We start from the raw sequence: 18,136 nt of genomic DNA, 5'->3' as shown, positions 1-18,136 counted from the left end.
AGCAGCAGATGGCAGGGGGAAGGGCCAAATGGAGATTCAGGTAGGGGGTCCCGGGGACATTACTTACCAGTTCCCTGCCTGCAACATTTTGGGAGGAGCAGGTAACCTTGGTGATCAAAAGGGCTCTGGAGACACTGACATTTCAATCTCCCAGGGGCGATTTGACCAGATTTCTTATTCTACACTAACTGCCTGTCCTCAATTCTGGCTTCAATGGCACCAGTGGACCCACTTTCCTGGTGGAAAGTGAGCTATAGAACAAAGAATGGGACTGGGTTTGTAATAGGTTATTTTGAGGAGTGATCTAGTGAACATATCAGTTTCCCTGGGCACTCAGGAATTTGAGCTTTAGGGGGCCAGGAGTCTGTGGGCAGTGAATTTACTTTGAAGAAGATAAGCCTCCTAGAGATTGTTATCTTAAGGGCTGGGGAGATAGCTCAGCTGGTAGAGTGCTTGCCTCGCAAGCACAAAGGCCCTGATTTCGATCCCCAGTACCGCCAAAAAAAAAAAAAGAGAGAGAGAGAGTCTGTTACCTTAGAGGTGATAAAAACACCTCCTCCCTGTCTGCAGCCGGCACCTGGAAAACATTTGTCTTAGAAGATGAAGGTTGTCAGTGCATGGCCTTCTCTTTCACTTCCTTTTCCCAGGCCACATTATCTTTGGGATTTTTTTCATTTTCCATAACTATTAGGTTCAATCCCCAGTGCCAAGACGGGGGTAGGGGGGACGGGATACTTCCCATGGTCATGTATAACAACTCAATGGTTCTCAGATTTGAAAGTAACAATTTCAGGATTCATCACCTCATAAATTCTCTGGTGTAGGCAAGCCTGGTGGTTTCGGGTGTGGTATGGCTGTGATAGAGACACATGGATCTGGAAAGGTGGCAGAGGCCAGACCTTAATGGGTCACATATTTCAATGTCATGTAATCTACATTGTGGGTAGAGATGAGACAGAGCTGGGTTGAAATGCACCCAGAAAATCACTAGGGAGGGGGGATTAGGGTTAGAGTGTCTGCACTTAAGGGAGAGGGGGAGAGGCAGAAAGGGAGGGGGAGGGGGAAAAGGGAGAGGGAGAAGAGAGCAAATGGCAGGGGAACTATTCTTAAGCAGTGGAAGTTCGCGGGCTAATCGGACCAATGACAGACGAGGAAGTTAACAATCTAGATTGTAAAATGGTGTGGGGGGTGGGTAGGATCAGGGAAGAAATGACTGCAGACTTGTTCCTTTCAGGGGTTAATTCCTTTTAACCACAGCAATCAACCTGGGCTGGGAGCCCAAGTGGGACACAGACCTGGGTCGTGGTCCTGTCCGACTCTGTTCTGTTCTTTCCCTTCGATCTCATCCAAATAGTGTGGAGGCTGGTCTAAATGGTCTTCAGAGTTCCTAAACTCTGAAGAATTTAATGTAGGCGTAGGGAACGTTCATTTACGGAATTTCCCGCCGAAGGTACCCTCCGCCTCCCAACCTGCCATTTCGCGTTGGCGCCACCTGACGCCCACAAAGGAGTGATGGCGCGTGCGCCGCGTCCACCTACTCCGCCTGCCCTTCCAGGTCCTCCAGGTCCGCCTGCTCCGCCGTGTCCGCCAGATCAAATTGGTACAGCGGCCTTCCTAAGCGGAAGAATCCGCGGGCCGAAGCAAAGGAGTGCAGACTTGAAGCTCCCTCAGATTGGTCCAGCCCTGGTAAGGGGCGGGCTGCAGCAAACTCCACATAGGTGATTGGTTTTTCCTCCGGCACGCCTCCGTGAAGCAATCGAGCTCGCTCGTGATTGGTCAGGGGCCCAGGCGGGCTCCAAGCGTGGCGCGGAGATCCGTGCGGTGCCGGCTGTAGCGGGTTACGCAGCATGTCTAGTCCCGGAGGTGATATGCAGGGGGACGCTAGGGGAAAGGGTGCTGCCGCCGCCGGCACGTTCAGCTTCAGCCCGGAACCCACGCTGGAGGACATGTAAGCAATCCTTGACCAGCCTGGGGTGGAGAGAGCGACCCCTTCCTCTGGGGTGGGTTCCCCCACGTGGTGGGGAAAAAAAGACTAGCAGCAGTGCTGGCTGACCCTGGTGAGCCTCTAAACCTCTCAAGCAAAATGGGTGGTGCCCGGTGAATAATGTGAGTATCCTCCTTCAGCCCAGCCCGGGAAGTCTGATACTGCCTCCGTCCTTCCGGAGTGGGTGATACAACAGGGGGAGATGAAGTGCTGAGAGGTAGGCAACATTAATTATTGCTGGAGGAAATCAAGAAAGGTTTCTTAGGGAAAGTGGTGTAGAACAGTATTCTGTAAAATAAGCAGGACTTAGATGTGTAGATATAGGGACATTTCCAAGGGGAGGAAATTTCAGAATTAGCAGGAGATGGAATAATAAAGTATTGTTATGTTCGGCTAGAGGTTAAAGTCCATGCAGGGGCGCGCCGAATTCCAGATGAGGAAACCAAGTCTCATAAAGAGGAAATTACTTATTCAAGACCATCCACGGATTTAGTTGTAGAATCCCTGGTTCCAATCCCCCTTTACGTATCACTGAGGTACCTGCCTGGGCCCTGCATCTCCTCCCCCAAACACTAACCCTGGGACTTGGGCTTCTACTCCTTTATCTTATTCCAGCCGGCGTCTCCATGCAGAGTTTGCTGCAGAGCGGGACTGGGACCAGTTCCACCAGCCTCGGAACCTCCTCCTGGCCTTGGTCGGGGAAGTTGGAGAGCTGGCAGAACTCTTGTGAGTAGATGGGAAGCTTTGGAAGAATCTGTGCTGTGGGGGAGGGGAGCAGTTATTTGATCCTCAAACATTCATGGATTCCGTTTCCCTCCTCACTGCTGGTCTCTGTGTCTGGTGCTGGGGTGACTCCCGAGTAACAACCCTCTGGGAGCACCCAATCTCCTGGGAAATAAAGTGTGAAAACAGCAAGACAGACCCAAATCTAAGAAGGTGTGGTGGCAACAACCCTTTACATTTGTCTCTGGGGCTGAAAACAAGGTTTTTGTAGAATACATGATTATAGTATCTCCAAGACAGGAGTTTGCAAAGAAAGGGCAAGTTAAATTCAAAGAGAATCTCATCCGCCTTCAGTATCATTTTCCCAGGAAAGATCAGGGATTTTGTATCTATTTTGTTCTCTGGTGTGTCCCATTTGCCTGGCACACAGCCATTTGGTAGTTATCCAGAGGGTGAGTGATAGAGCTGTGGGAAAGAAGGATGGGAGATGAATCCAGAAAGATAGGATTGGGGCTTGAGAGTGATGGAGTTTGGACAGAAGACCTGACCACCTTTTTTTTTTTTTTAAGTTGTTGATGGACCTTTATTTTATTCACTTATTTATATATTTATATGCGGTGCTGAGACTCAAACCCAGTGCCTCACACATGCTAGGCACCTGCTCTACTACTGAGCCACAACCCCAGTCCCCTGACCACATTTGAGTGGTAGAAAGATCACTGTACCTGCAGGATGGATTGAATCACTGAGAGAATGGGACAGGAAGACTAGTGGGGAGGCTGAAAACCAAGCAACAGGTGGTGATGCCTAGAAGAAATGAGGGCAAGGAGTGAGGGCAGGCCATTCATTCATTACAGATTAATTAGTATCAGCCAATTTAGAATCAAGACAGACATGAGCCAGGCACCGTGATACACACGTGTCATCCCAGCACCTTGGGAGGCTGAGGCAGGAGAATCACAAGTTCAAAGCTATCTTCAGCAATTTAGCAAACCCCTGTCTCAAAGAATGAATAAAGACTGGGAATTTGGCTCAATGATTAAGCACTCCTAAAAAAAAGAATCAAGACATATGGCTTTGAACAAGGCAGACGCACTTCACAATGGAAGAAGAAAGACTGACAATAAGTAAGTAAACTAATTTTAAAAGATCTGGAATTGTGATTTTTGTTTTCATTTTGGGAATTGAACCCAGAGGCACTTTACCTGAGCTACATCCCCAGTCCTTTTTATTTTTTATTTTGAGACAGGGTCTCACTAAGTTGCTTAGAGCCTCGCTAGTTGCTGAGGCTGATATTGAACTTGGGATCCCCCTGCCTTAGCCTCTCAAGTTGCTGGGATTACAGGAGTGTGCCACTGCACCCAGATGGAATTGTGATAAGTTTTATGAGGAATAACAAGGTGATGAGAGAGAAAGTAACAGGGAATGCTCTTTGAAGTGTTGACATTTGAACTGAGTCCTGAATAACAGGAAGGAGCCAGCAGTGGGAAAAACCTAGAGAGAACAGGTGGCAAAGCAGTCAAGGCAGAGGGAGCAATAAGTGGAAAGACGCTATGACAGTTGGTCTGTTTGCAAGACAGAAAACGTCACAGTGGCTTTGGGTGGGGAATGAAAGGGTGCAGTGGATGAAAAATAGATGAGTTTGCAGAGAGGTGAATAAAATTTCTTTGGTGATCCATGACTAAGGTTTGGCCTGGAGTGACAGTGGCTAGGCCTGGAGAAAAGTAGAATTGGGCCCAGAACTTTGGATCACAAAGTGATCTCTTGATCACTTCTTGGCTCAGACAGAGACAGGTCTGCCTGTTATCTATTGGGATCTCTCCCCATCTTGGAGGAACTTTCTGGGAGATGGGTGTTCATTGTGGCAGGGACTGAAGGTACTTCTAAGGGAGGTAGAACCCGTTGTCTTAGCTAGCAGCTATGTATAATTGTTTTGTGTTTTGCTTCCAGTCAATGGAAGTCTGACGCAGAGCCTGGCCCCAAAGCCTGGCCCCTGAGGGAACGGGCAGCCCTTCAAGAGGAGCTTAGTGATGTCCTTATCTATCTGGTGGCATTAGCAGCCCGCTGCCATGTGGATCTGCCCCAAGCAGTGCTCTTGAAAATGGATACCAACCGACGACGTTACCCAGTTCATCTGTCACGTGGCTCAGCCCGCAAGTATACAGACTTGCCCCATGGGGCCATCTCTGAAGACCAGACTATGGGGCCTACAGACCTCACCCATGAGTCCACAAGCCAGACCTCAACATAGAAATGTGGGATCAGAACCTGCAACTCACTGAAAAGCAGAGGGTGACCTGGGTACAGAACTTATTCTGGTTCTTTCCTAATAGTCATGGGCCTGAGGGACCCATTGCCCAGTTTTTGAGGCCCAAGAGCCTCCAGAAGATAGCCTTCTGGTGTTTTCTCTCCCAATTAAACGGTTTGAGCAACAACTTCTAGATTTTTCTGAAGTGGCCAGTGAGGCTATCAGCAGCACTGCAGAGGGGCATCAGGAGTGCCTGTGAGCCCAATCCCCGCAGTTCTCTACCTCCTATCTACAGGGCAGAGGTCCAGCTCCCAGCAAATTCCCAGTGAATTTCATGCAAATCTCTTCCCCCTTCTGGACCTGTAGAGGAGACTGGAGGCTGTACAGTGTTGGTTATAGTTCATGTTCAGAGACTTATAGGCTAGATGATATTCATAATTTTACTTCATCTTTTACTTTTATCTTCTGTAAAATGAAAAAATTATAGCCTGGCACATAGTTTAAATAACTGTTAATGTGTAGTTCTCTTTTGCCTTTTCAACTCAAAGCTTTCAGGGATTCTGAGCATGAAATCAGGGACACAAAGAGGACCAGGTCTCTGATGTAGAAGAGGAGGGAACTTCCTCTTCTCTCAGGCTCCTTCTTAAAATTGAAGACCAGGTATCAATTAGGTCAATTTCTTGTTCTTTTCCAAGTAAATGACATTGTTAAGTATGTATGATTTATCCATTGTGTAACCTTGGGCACATCACTTTCCTTTGTGCTTCCTATGGCCTACCTCCCTCACAGAGCAGGGTAATACAAAGAAAAGGACCTTTAACTACCTTTTGTGACTGGTGTTATACTTGTGTGTTATAGTGCTTGCCTGGCATGTGCAGGGCCCTGGGTTCAACCCCCAATACTGCCACAACAAAACAAAACTGAGGATTAACAGTGGTTACCGACTTGCTATCCCTCTCATCCTGTTGCCACATCAGTAAACTGAGGCATTCCACTCTAAGGCCTCACTCTCCCATCCTCTTATCTAGTGACTCCTTCCCAGGCAAAACAATCCATCAGATTGGACCTGCTTCAGCTTTATGTCCCCGAGTTCACCTTTCCTGTTCCATTCCAGTGAACAGGAATCTTATTAATAGTCTCCAGTTTTATTCTCTTCTTTATTAGTTATCACCTTCCCCTCTATATATGTAATCAACATTTTTTTTTGGTGGAGGTGCTGGGGGTTGAACTCAGGAGCTCTTTTCCACTGAGCTACATCTCCAGCCCCTTTGTTATTTTGAGACAGTCTCACCAAGTTGTCCATGATGGGCTTGAACTTGTGATCTTGCCCAGCCTCCCAAATTGCTGGGATTACAAGCATGTGCCACAGTGCCCAGCTGTTGTCTTTTTTTTTTTTTTTTTTTTTTTTTAAAGAAATGGGGGCCTCATTATATTGCCCAAGTTGACCTTAAACTCCTGGGCTCAAGTCCTCCTGCCTCAGCCTTTTGAGTAGCTGAAACAATTTGTGCCCCCCATTTCACCCAGCTAATTTCTTCATTAGCCCTTCCCAACAGTACATAAAGCATATTTGAATCTTCCCTTTTGACAAAACTAAACCATCAAACCTCCAGCTACTTTTCCTGTAGCTTTGAACAACAGATCTTACAGAGTTATCTATACTACTTAATTCTCCCATTTATACCTAACCCGTTGTAGGCTATGTGCACAAAAGACGAATGCACTTAGTATCACAGTTTCATCTGGCAGCTGACTACTCCCTCCTTCATAAAACTTTTCATTTATTAGTTTTTATTTTTTTTGGTACTAGGGATCGAACTCAGGCACAGGTGACCACTGAGCCACATCACTATTTTGTATTTTCTTTAGAGACAGGGTCTCAGAGTTGCCTCGTGTTTACTGAGGCTAGCTTTGATCTTGTGGTCCTCCTGCCTCAGCCTCCCCAGTTGCTGGGTTTACAGGTATACACCACTGCACCCAGCAACTTTTCACCTCTTGATTTCCCAGAGAAAGCTTCCAGTTTTCTTCCAGATTCTTTTCTGGTGGAGGACATGGTGTCAAGGTCGCCTAACCTGATGTCTATTTTCAATGAACTTCCGGACCCTACCACATTAACTTCATACTCAACATGTCCAGATTAGGGTGTAAGGACTGTCCCCACTCCAGCTTCTACCCTGCCTTTCATCCCAAGGTCCCCTCTCAGGGACACTGCCATGTAGTCACCCAAGCTAATAAGTCTCATCTCTCCTTTCCCTCAATCCTAGGATCACTCTGTCCTATGAGTTCTAGCTCTTTGTTTGGGGGTTTGTTTTGTGCTGGGGATCAAACCCAGGGCTTCATGCATGCTAGGCCAGTGTTCCACCACTGAGCCATGCACCTAGCCCTGAATTTACGACTCTTCAGGAATGTTAATTTCATTCTTTTCTGACCCCTCCAGGCCTCTTTGCTGCCTTAGATCCTTTAATCTGATTTCCAAGGTCCCTCGTGATCCCTCCCTCTCCTGCCAACCCTCTTACTTTTGTCCCCACATTCCAACCCAGGGGATGTTTGCAAGCTATAATGAACCTGGCATGCAGTTTTAGGGGCTCTCTCCATGTTCCCCAATCCTAATTTTTTCCTGATCTTCAAGACCCAGCTTAAACATTACTTCTAAGAACCTCTCCTAACTTCATCATACTTCCAGTTGACACTGAACCACAACTGCCTGTTGACTTGTCCCTGCTCTGCCATTTGCTGTCTACATCTGCAAAAATGGAAACAAGGATGTTTTTAATGGTGGAAGTGAACTAACACACATCATGAAACACTAAAAATTGTAAATGCTGTACTTTTTCTCCCACCCCATATGACAAGGTCTTTCCTTGTTTACCAAAGCTCTGCAGAATCCAATACTATCTGTCTGGAACTTGCTCCATGTGTCCTTTAAGATCTGAGTTTATGAGAACATGACAACCAAAGACCAAGTGTAGGATGATGGCCACCCCAGCCCAATTCCGGTAAGCATCTTAAGCCTTACAGTCCCGTTAGCCCCATGACAACCAAGACTGAAGAACACTCCAACCCCACTCACAGGCACGGGTGGAGTGAAGATATAATACTTTATTCACTAACACGGGCCAAGGGAATGTAGTGAGGGGGAGGTGGGCACCATTTTCAGGGACCCTGGTAGGGCACTTTCCCCTGTCTCCCAGACCCAGAATGGCTAGGGCTGCCAACCCACCCTTTCCCAGACCCAGGTGCTGGGGAGGAGCCATTCTGGTTAATGAAGCCAGGTTTAAATCCCAAAGTGCTCCTCCCCAGTCTGAAGCTTTCAACTCCACGCTGGCTCAGCTGCCCTCGCACTCTGGGCAGCGCTCGGTGGCATTGGCGGCGGTGGCGCCTGCGGGTAGCTTGAAGTCCCGGCCACAGCCGGCGCAGATATACAGGCGGCGCCGCATGTGCGCCCGACGGTGGCGGATAAAATGCGAGCTGAGGCGGAAGCGGCGACCGCACTCTGTGCACGGATAGGGCCGCTCGCCTGTGTGCGTGCGCGCATGCTCTGCCAGGTTGGAGCGATGGCCGAAGCGCCGTCCGCACACTGCACAGCGGTGCGGCTTCTCGCCAGTGTGCACGCGCCGGTGCTTGGCCAGTGCCGAACTCTGCGCAAAGCGCGTGCCGCAGTCGGCGCATGCGTAAGGCCGCTCGCCTGTGTGCGTGCGTCGGTGGCGTGCCAGGCACGAACTTCCGCCAAAGGCTCGTCCGCAGTCCGGGCACGCGTACGGCTTCTCGCCCGTGTGCACGCGCAGATGCTGTGCGTAGTTGGAACTCTGCGCGAAACGACGGCCGCAGTGTGCGCATGCGTACGGCTTCTCGCCAGTATGACGCCGTCGGTGCTGCCGCAGGTTCGAGGCAGCAGAGAAACGCTTGTCGCACTCCGGGCACTCGTAAGGCCGCTCGCCTGTGTGAGTGCGGCCATGTTTGGTCAGCGCTGACTTCTGCGAGAAGCGCCGGCCGCACTCGGTGCACGCAAAGGGCCGCTCGCCCGTGTGCGTGCGTGCGTGCTTGGCCAGCGTGGAGCGGCGCGCAAAGGCGCGGCCGCAATCCGGGCACGCGTGGGGGCGCGCCGGATCGGCCGATGGCGCTGGCACTGGCACCTCGCTGGGAACCTGCAGGGAGAGGGAATACGTATCAGCCCTGACGAGTAGACCTCTGAGCCAGAGATCTGGTCTCCACACATTATAACCTCTCTCAGCCTCAGTTCCCCATCTGTGTCATAGAAAATGCAACAGTGCTTGCCTCAGACTATGGTTGTGTGCCTTAAACGAGATAGTACATATAACTCACATTTTACAATGCCCAGTGGTATTCTAGTTATTTTTTATTAACTTAGCAAATATTCATTGGGTACATGCAATGTACTAGACTCTGTTCTAAGCACTGGGCATTCAGAATTAAATAAAATTGATTTCGGGGCACTCTGCCATTGAACTACATCCCTGCCCATTTTTGTGGCTGAATTGCCATGGACAGGCCTTGAACTTGCAAACATCCAACCTCTACCTCCCAAGTCACTCCATAAGGTGTCGACATCTATTTAAATTTGCAACATCCTTCCAATCCTTATTCTTCTTGAGAGGGGATTTTTTTTTTAATGCCTTATTTTTATTTAATTCTGGCGCTGGCACTGGCACCTCGCTGGGAACCTGTCCATGGCAATTCAGCCACAAAAATGGGCAGGGATGTAGTTCAATGGCAGAGTGCCCCGAAATCAATTGGGGGGGGGGGGGCTGGTAAGGGGACCTCTTAGCTTAGGGCCCTAGGCCTAGTTAGGACTTTGGTTTTTAATATTTAATATAAATGAGTGGGAAACCACTAGAGCAGACGCGCCAAGGGAAGTGGCCTGATCACACATTTTAAAAGGTTCTCTCATGGGCTGGGGTTGTAGCTCAGCGGTAGAGCGTTCACCTTGTACGTATTAATGTAAAGGAAGAGGAATCAAAACGACTTAAAGGTTTTGGGGCCTACAGACTGCAAAGATGGAGTGGCCATTTACAGAGGTGAACATGCTGGAAAGAGCAAATTGGGTGGTGAAATCTGTTTTGGGCTGTATGGAGAATTCTTGACACATCTGGAGCTCAGGAGCAAGGCCTGGGCTGAAGATGTTAATTGAAAAGCTGTCCACCTACAGATGGTTTTTAAAGCATTAAGACTGAAGGGAGATCACCCAGAGAATGGGCAGAGACAAAAAGATGGAGGAGCAACCAGAAGCTGAGAAGGAGGCAAGCCAGGAGAGTGACATCTTGGCAGCTGGGCCAGGACCAGGTCCTCGCTCTGTAACAAACTTTTAAGAGCAAACACCTATCTTTTTTTTTTAAGCTGTGATGAAAAAGTTAAAAAAAAAAAAATAATAATAATAATGCTATTTTGAGTCCTAAGTGGAAAAAAAAATAGAAAATGAGCCAGTTTCATGAAGTCTGAGCCTCTAAAGATAAAATCAAAGCAGAAAGAATACTTTGTAAAAGGCAGGTGAAGGGAAAACATTTTGTACTAACAGAGTAGAGAATAAGATTGAGGGCATATTGCTCCCTTTTTAGAAAAGAAAAGGCTTGGGGCTGGGGTGATAGCTCAGTTGGTAGAGTGCTTGCCTTGCAAGCACGAGGCCCTGAGTTCGATTCCCAGCACCAAAAAAAAAAAAAAAAGGAATTGACCAAGTGTGGTGGTACACACCTGTCATCCCAGCTATTCTGGAGGCTGAGGCAGGAGGGCTGCAAAATCAAGGCCAGTCTGGCAACATAGCAAGACCCCATCACAAAATAAAAAATATAAAGGGTTGGGGATGTAACCAAGTAGAACACTGCTGGGTTCAATCCTCATCACCACTTGATCAATGAAAATACCTAGTTAGCTTCTCCTGTAATCGATCAATCACTATTCCCATTTTAAAGATAAAGATACAGATTAGGAGAGGCTAAGTGATAGCAAGAGAATAGTGGGGACTTCTCTCTCTAAAGCTGCAAAAGGGCATCTTCAAGGCCTTCAAAATCCTTTGTCAAAAGAGAACAGCCTTGCCAGGCAGTGGCACTTGCCTGTAATTCCAGTAACTTGGGAGGCTGAGGCAGGATTGCAAGACTTAGTAAGACCCTGTCTCAGATTTTTAAAAAATCAAAACAAAAACAGGTCTGGGGATGTAGCTCAGTGGTAAAGTACCCCCAAGTTCAATCCCCAATGCCCCGACTCCCCCCAAAAAAGAGCAGCTTTGAAATCAACTGGAAAAAAAGTCAGCCAAGGGTACTCCGGGCAATATAGTGTTATAATTCTATTTTATTATTGTTGTTAATCTCTTATGGTACTTAAACTTCATGTATGTATCAGAAAAAACAGGATGTTCAGTACCGCCCCTGTTTCAGTCATCCTTGGTGGGGTTGAGGGGTGGCTTGTAATATATTCCCCAAAGTAAGAGAGGACTACTGTCATCAACATCATAATGTTAAGTTTGACAACAGTCCTTTATATACATGATTGTATTAAATTTTCCTGTCACCCCCTTAAGTCAAGTGTGACTTATAGAGAACACTGAGGCTCAGGGAAACTAAATTCACAGGCCAATGGTAGTCTGAAGTGCTTACTCTCCACCAGGAGGCTACACTCTGCCCTGAATTCACACAGCCAAGACCTGACAGAGGCTGGACTCCAAGTCCATGGCTTTCCCCAAGAGAAATTCAAGGTTAAAATACAACTTGATACTTTAGATCAGGAAACTCCCTACAGCAGGTCTGGCACAGTCTGAATACAAGGTCACACATTCCAATTTTGCTCTGGTTTTTATGTCTGTTGGGTTTATTTCAACACATCAGCCATGGTGGAAGCAGCTTTTCTCATTGTAGATATCTACATTTTTTCTGGCCCTCTTTTCCTTGGCACCTTCCCCCCTCCCCCCCCCCCTTTTTTTTTTAAATTTTTGTACTGGAGATCAAACCCAGGACCATGAGCATGACAGACAAGTGCTCTGTCACCAAGCTACATTCCCAGCCCTTGGCACCCTTCTTTAAGGTGACTCTGGCCAGCCTGAGAACTTTCTTATACTGGCTTCACTGTATTCTTGATTCAAGCATCCTGGTTGTCTTAGTTCAGGAGGAGAGGCTTTGGGCATCTGAAGAAGAATCTTTTTTTTTTTTTTTTTTTGGTGGGGGGGTACTGGGGAATGAATCCAGGGGTGCTTAACCACTGAGCCACATCCCAAGCCCTTTTTTGTATTTTATTTAGAGACAGGGTCTCACTGAGTTACTTAGGGACTCACTAAGTTGTTGAGGTTGACTTTGAACTTGTGATTCTCCTGCCTCAGCCTCCTGAGCCACTGGGATTATAAGCTTGTGCCACCATGCCTGGCTTGAAGAAGAATCTTGGTAAGGGACTGAATCTAGCTCATTAAGAACCTGGGTAAGTCACTCTCTTCCCCTGCCTCAGTGTCTCAAGATCAAAACTTCCCAACTTGGGCTGAGGATATAGCTCAGTTGGTAGAGTGCTTACCTCGCAAACACAAGACCCTGGGATCAAATCCCCAGCACCACAAAAAACAAAACAAAACAAACAAACAAAAAAAAAACAACAACAAAAAAAACTTCCCAACTTAAGGCACACACTACACAAGATGCAAGAGCATTCTAAGTGGTATATGGGCAAATTTTTATCTTACTATAATCATTATGTGTTTTCTGTATAAACATTAGAAAATAATAGAGCACATGAAATTCAAGTTCATAAATATTATTGTTTAGATGAAGGTAGGGGCTGGGGATATAGCTCAGTTGGTAGAGTGCTTGCCTCGCATGCACAAGGCCCTGGGTTCAATCCCCAGCACCAAAAAAAAAAAAAAAAAAAAATAGATGAAGGTAAATTTATTTCACAAAATATTGTGAATCTGTTTTTAAAAAGCATTACTAAATAATGTGAGTACAACATATATGTGACATGGATGTGACTGGAACTTGGCAAATACCAGACTAGGCAATCATTAAAGGTCTTTACATGTCTCAAATTCTACAACTATTGTATTTAAAATTAAAATAAATAATATTTGCCCTGTAATAAGCAGAACCATGGAAATACAATATAATATAATGTAATAATCCAGACATTTGAAATTAATGATTGTCTTCAGTGCTTAAAAAAAAAAAAATTTTTTTTTTCAGTGCTTGGGATAGAACCCAGAGCCTCCCTCACACCTGTCAGTACTCTACCACTGAGCCACATTCTTGCCCCTAAAATATTTTTTAACCAGGGCAAACATCCCAGTTTCCTCCTTAGTCACTACTTTTCTGATTATTAATCATATTAATAATTAATATTAACAACTTACCATTTATTGAACACTCACTATGTGCCAGGAATTATATAAGTGCTTCTTACCCATGTTCTCATTTTTTTTTTAAAGCACTTTATGTATGATATGCTTTTTTTGGGGTGGGGGGGGCAGGGTGGACCAGGGATTGAACTCAGAGGCACTGAGTCACATACCCAGCCCTATTTTGTATTTTGTTTAGAGACAGGGTCTCACTGAGTTGCTTAGCATTGCCTCACTTTTTCCGAGGCTGGCTTTGAACTCACAATCCTGTCTCAGTCTCCCAAGCTGCTGGGTTTACAGGCACCACCAAACCCAGCTTTTTTTTTTTTAAACAGTGGTAGGGATGGAACACAAGGCCTTATGCCTTCTAGGCAAACCATCTACCACCAAGCTACACCCCTACTCTTTGGGTTAGGTATCTTAGCCCTCTTGCATAATTAAGGAAATAAGACTCAGAAGGTAACGGACCACTCAAGGCCACAGAGTTATTAAACAGAAGAACCAGGATCTGAGCTAGAAGTCTGTCATGGTCCAAAACACTATTCTCTAAACCATGATGTAATTCTAATCTTACTAACGTTTGAGGTCATCTACACAGCTTGTCTCCCTCTCCTGGACCCTTTTAGTAGTCAGAATCTTCCTTCTTTTGGAACAAAGTATAAAACGATCCCTATCTTCTAGTCCCTTGTTTTAGGAAATATGGCCCACAGACCAGCTACATCAGCATCACTGGGAACTTGTTAGAAATGCTCAAGCCCCAACCCAGATTTACTGAATCAAAATCTTTATTTTAGGCTGGGATTGTAGCTCCGTGCTAGGGCACCTGCCTAGTATGCAAAACGTCCCCAGCACTACAAAAAAAAAAAAAAAAAAAAAAAATCATTTTGACAAGATCCCCCAGGTGAATTTGTATGCATGTTAAAAATTAAGCAACCTGGGCTGGGGAGATAGCTCAGTTGGTAGAGTGCTTGTCTTGCAAGCACAAGGCCCTGGGTTCAATCTCCAGTACTGCAAAAACAAAAAACAAACAAACAAAAAAAAAAAACAAAAAAAAAATCTGTCAGGTACACACCTGTAATCCCAGCTATTGGAAGGCTGAGACAGGAGGATCATAAGTGTGAGCAAGGCCAGATGGCCAGCCTGGGCAACATAATGTGTGACCCCATCTCAAAAAAAAAAAAAGGAAAAATAAATTAAGCAATTTGATCTGGAAGAGAAAAGAACTACTTGTAGAGAAAGCAGGTAAAAGATGAAGAGGGTTTTACAGGCTGAGATATAGGTAAAATCTCATAGGAGAGAAAGGGTTATATCTGTTTAAAGCTGCGCATGGGATGAGTGTTGAAGTTAGTGAAGAAGCCAGAATGACATGAGATCACATGGTGAAGAGCTTTGAATGCCAGCCTTAAAAAGGGAGACTTCATCCTAGGGAAACAAAACCACTCCAGAGTTCAGGCCAGGGCAAGACAGGTGTGGATGTGTGAAGAGCCCTGAGAAAATCTTTTCTACTCCTTAAAGACAGATTGCATTTAGATAGGCAGAAAGAATACTCTAGTCCTTTCTAAGGCTGCAGCATAATTAAGGTCCTAATCCCTGAGTGCAGCATAATTAAGGTCTGTTCTGGTCAGAGATTGGTCATGGGTCTGAGTGAATGATAGCTAAGAGTCATAGAGTCATAGACGTCAGCACTGGAACACTGGAAAGCCTTTTTTTTTTTTTTTTTTTTTTTTTTTTGGTACCAGGGATTGAACCCAGAAGCACTTAACCACTGAGTTACACTCCTAGTCCTTTTTTATTTATTTTGAAACAGACTGTTGGCCTTGAACTTGGAATCCTCCTGCTTCAGCCTCCTAAATCACTGGGATTACAGGTATGTGTGCCACCACCAAGCTCAGCCTGGAAGGCAATTTTGAAATCACTGGTTTATAGAGAAATGAGATTCAGGGAGGTCACACAGCAAACAACTGAGCTATCTTATGAGCAGAGTGCTAAATGTTCATGGGATATGTGTAATCCTTGATTCCACCCTCCTCCTCCAAATCCAGTTACCCACATGAGACTTCTCAGACTGACATTCAAAGATCTTATGTAATTATGCCATTTTACAGATGAGAAGCTGAGGCAAAGTTGGTAAAAGGTAGAACTAGGATTGGACTGCTATATGATACCACTTACAATCTGGCCCAACATACCTTTCATGACTTTCACACCAAAACCTCCCTATACCCCTCAGCTCCAGTCAAACTAGTTGGGGTTCCCAAATATCCCCTTCTCCCTTCACCACCATTCCTTCTTTAGAGCAAGTCACCAGCCTTACCTGGCCTGGTGTTCCCATAGCAGCTGATTCTTCTGAATAGAAAAATCCAATCATGTACCTTCCCTGATTTAAGGCTTCCAATGGCATCGCTTAACCTAACACATTACCTCCAGGTAACTAGCCTGGTTTATTTCAAGGCCTTTATGCTCTAGTCCCACCTACCTTTTCAGTCTCATCTCCTCTGAGGCTTTGCTTTTGAAGTTTACTCTTCCTGGAATGCCCTTCCTCCTTCTCCGTTTGTTAAACTCCCCACTAAGCCTTTAAGGCCCCCATCAAACATTATCTCTGCAAAGTTTTCCCTACTGCCTAGGGTTGTCTGTTCATCTAGGCCTCCATGTTAGTTTCTCTGTTCATTCCCAGTCCTCAGGGTTCACCCAGAAAGTCCTTTGATAAAAATGAATTGGAAAATCTCCTAAAGGACAACTGAGCCCAACATGCTGAACTTCAGGGAGGGGACTAATTAATAATAGTATATACATAATGTTTATTATGTGCCAGTTTTAATTCTATACACATATTCATTCATTCAATCCTCATAACGCCAAGAAGTAGTTGCTACTATGACTTTTCTTTTACAAGTAAGGAAACAGGTTTAAAAAAGTTAAGAAACTTGTCCAAGGTCACATGACCTGGTAAGTGATGGAGTTGGAAATCCACCCTAGGTTCAGGAGTCTGTACTTAACTTACAGGCCAAAGGAGGAGATCAGGGATCCATAGGGCAAGAGGAGGCAAGCTGAGCTAGGATGATGGGCCTGAAAGGCCGAAGAATACAGAACTAGATAGTAATTTAAACTGGAGAAGGCCTAAGGAGCCAGTACCCCTCCCTTTAGGATACACCATGACCACTAGGGGGCAGCAGAATTTCCTTTCCCTGAGAACTGGGCCTTGAAAGTAGCAGTACATAAGCCCTCCAGCCAGATTCAGGATACTCGGAGTAGGGGTAGCCAGAGTACTGTGCACCTCTGGGAAGTGGAAACATCTGATGGCAGTTAGGGTCTTAAATGGGAAACTCTGTTCACTCTGTTGTTCTTAAAATCTTCATATATCCTCAGGATAAAACTAAGACTCCCTTTGTGGCCTAACAACCAACCTACTCATGCCTTTTGACTGAATTAACTGCCCTCGTTGCTCAGAATCCCACTCACTCCTCTGAGCCCCTAGTAGGGGGCTCAGCCTCATACTGGTCTCAGATAAACCATCCTTTTTCTAACTTTGAGACTTTGGCAAGTTGCCAAACTGTCCTAGGCCTCACCTGTAAAATGGAATAAATGCTACCTATATCATCAAACGGAGGTGCTTGGAATTGTGTCTGGCACACAGTACATTCAAGAGTTAGCTACTGTTACTATGCCTAACCTGACTTCCTCCCCAACCCCAAGTCTGAATTAAGTTCCCACCTTTGGGCTTCACCATCCCCTCATGCCTGCACCCATCACAGAATTGTGACTGCATGGTTACTTGTCAGTCTAACCTTGCTAGACACCAAGCTCCAGGGGAAGCCTACAGTAGAGTTTACTCTCCAGCACCCAGCATAGAGCCTGGCACACACAAGGGGCTAGATGGATATCTGTATGATACCAGACAGATGGACAACCCTGAGATTCTGGGTCTAAGATTCAAGAGAGAGTAGGGCAAGATCCCTGATTTCTGCCTGGGGAGGTTGAGCCTGGACTAGGTTTGGGGGCAGTGGGCCCCAGGGTGTGTATGACACGTACCTCCTTGTTGTCCATGGGGATCTTGAGTTTCACCACCTCATACTTCTCCTCACCCTCCTCCTCCTCACCCTTCACCAGCAGCACCATCTCCTCCTGCATCTCTTCCTCCTCCTCCTCCTCTGCCTGCTGTTCGCCAGGCATCTTGGTGTCCTGAGGCAGGGAGCTGGATCAGAGGCTCAGGACCCGCCCCCCCAACATGGCCCTGGCCCAGGCAAGGCGGTGCAGCCGTGGCTTCTCCCGCCCTGCCCTGGTCTCCGAGTCTGGCCCTCTCCCATTCACCCCTGCCCGGCCCACGATCCAGCACTGTCCAGGGACCAGCCCCGGAGACACCCGTTCACCCCTCTCATCCCGGCATTCAAGGCCCAGAGCAGTTCGAATCTCCAGCCCCCGCGAGTCGCCACCCTCCCCGCGCTGAGTCACTCCCCAGATCCTGGGTCGGCGACCTGGAGCGCTAGGGCAAGGGCTGGAGGCGGGATGGGGCGGAGACCCTGGGGAGAGGTGCGCACTCACCAGCGGGAGGTTCGGCGCTCGCGCTGCCCCAGGCCTAGGCGCGGGGCGGTTGGGCACTCTGCGAGGCCGCGGCTCCGGGGGCGGGGCGGGGGCGGGGCCCCAGAAACAGCGGTTTATTGGTCCGAACTCAGGGACCCGCCCCCAGGGGCGGAGCCCAGAGAACCAAGGCATCCGGCCCAAACCGCCAGGGGAGGGAAGCGAGCCCCGACCCGGATCCGTCCGTCGCCTCCTAGCTGTTAAGGACCTGGAGTCACCCAAGCCCAGCGTTCAGGGTCTTCGCAACCTACCCTCACGGCTGGTCTCCCGTGGCTCGTTAGTCTCCGCT

General features: G+C 47.0%; 2 protein-coding genes across 2 annotated transcripts; one reads left to right on the top strand and one right to left on the bottom strand.

Moving 5' to 3' along the window:
• The first annotated feature begins 1,770 nt into the window (after window positions 1-1,770).
• On the top strand, window positions 1,771-5,199 carry DCTPP1 (dCTP pyrophosphatase 1). The gene is made up of 3 exons (XM_079120828.1): window positions 1,771-1,948; window positions 2,600-2,710; window positions 4,658-5,199. The coding sequence occupies exons 1-3, from the start codon at window positions 1,848-1,850 to the stop codon at window positions 4,956-4,958; spliced, it is 513 nt and encodes a 170-aa protein (XP_078976954.1). The 5' UTR covers window positions 1,771-1,847; the 3' UTR covers window positions 4,959-5,199.
• A 2,837-nt stretch (window positions 5,200-8,036) lies between these two features.
• ZNF771 (zinc finger protein 771) lies at window positions 8,037-17,896 on the bottom strand. Its single transcript, XM_079120823.1, has 3 exons — window positions 17,812-17,896; window positions 17,302-17,451; window positions 8,037-9,097 (listed from the first exon to the last, which is right to left on the bottom strand). Exons 2-3 carry the CDS (start codon window positions 17,440-17,442, stop codon window positions 8,279-8,281), a joined length of 960 nt encoding a protein of 319 aa, XP_078976949.1. The 5' UTR covers window positions 17,443-17,451; window positions 17,812-17,896; the 3' UTR covers window positions 8,037-8,278.
• Between the last annotated feature and the right edge of the window lie 240 nt (window positions 17,897-18,136).

This window comes from Sciurus vulgaris, assembly GCF_902686455.1.
Source record: "Sciurus vulgaris genome assembly, chromosome: 18".
NCBI classification, from domain to species: Eukaryota; Metazoa; Chordata; class Mammalia; order Rodentia; family Sciuridae; genus Sciurus; species Sciurus vulgaris.
Note: the sequence above shows the minus strand (reverse complement) of the source record. Positions and strands in the feature narration are given on the sequence as shown.

Coding starts and splice junctions, on each gene's coding strand:
- ZNF771 (XM_079120823.1), bottom strand. CDS start 17,442: ATGCCTGGCGAACAGCAGGCAGAGGAGGAGGAGGAGGAAGAGATGCAG. Junction 9,098..17,301: donor TCCCCATGGACAACAAGGAG/GTACGTGTCATA, acceptor CTCTCCCTGCAG/GTTCCCAGCGAGGTGCCAGT.
- DCTPP1 (XM_079120828.1), top strand. CDS start 1,848: ATGTCTAGTCCCGGAGGTGATATGCAGGGGGACGCTAGGGGAAAGGGT. Junction 1,949..2,599: donor GAACCCACGCTGGAGGACAT/GTAAGCAATCCT, acceptor ATCTTATTCCAG/CCGGCGTCTCCATGCAGAGT. Junction 2,711..4,657: donor GGAGAGCTGGCAGAACTCTT/GTGAGTAGATGG, acceptor TTTTGCTTCCAG/TCAATGGAAGTCTGACGCAG.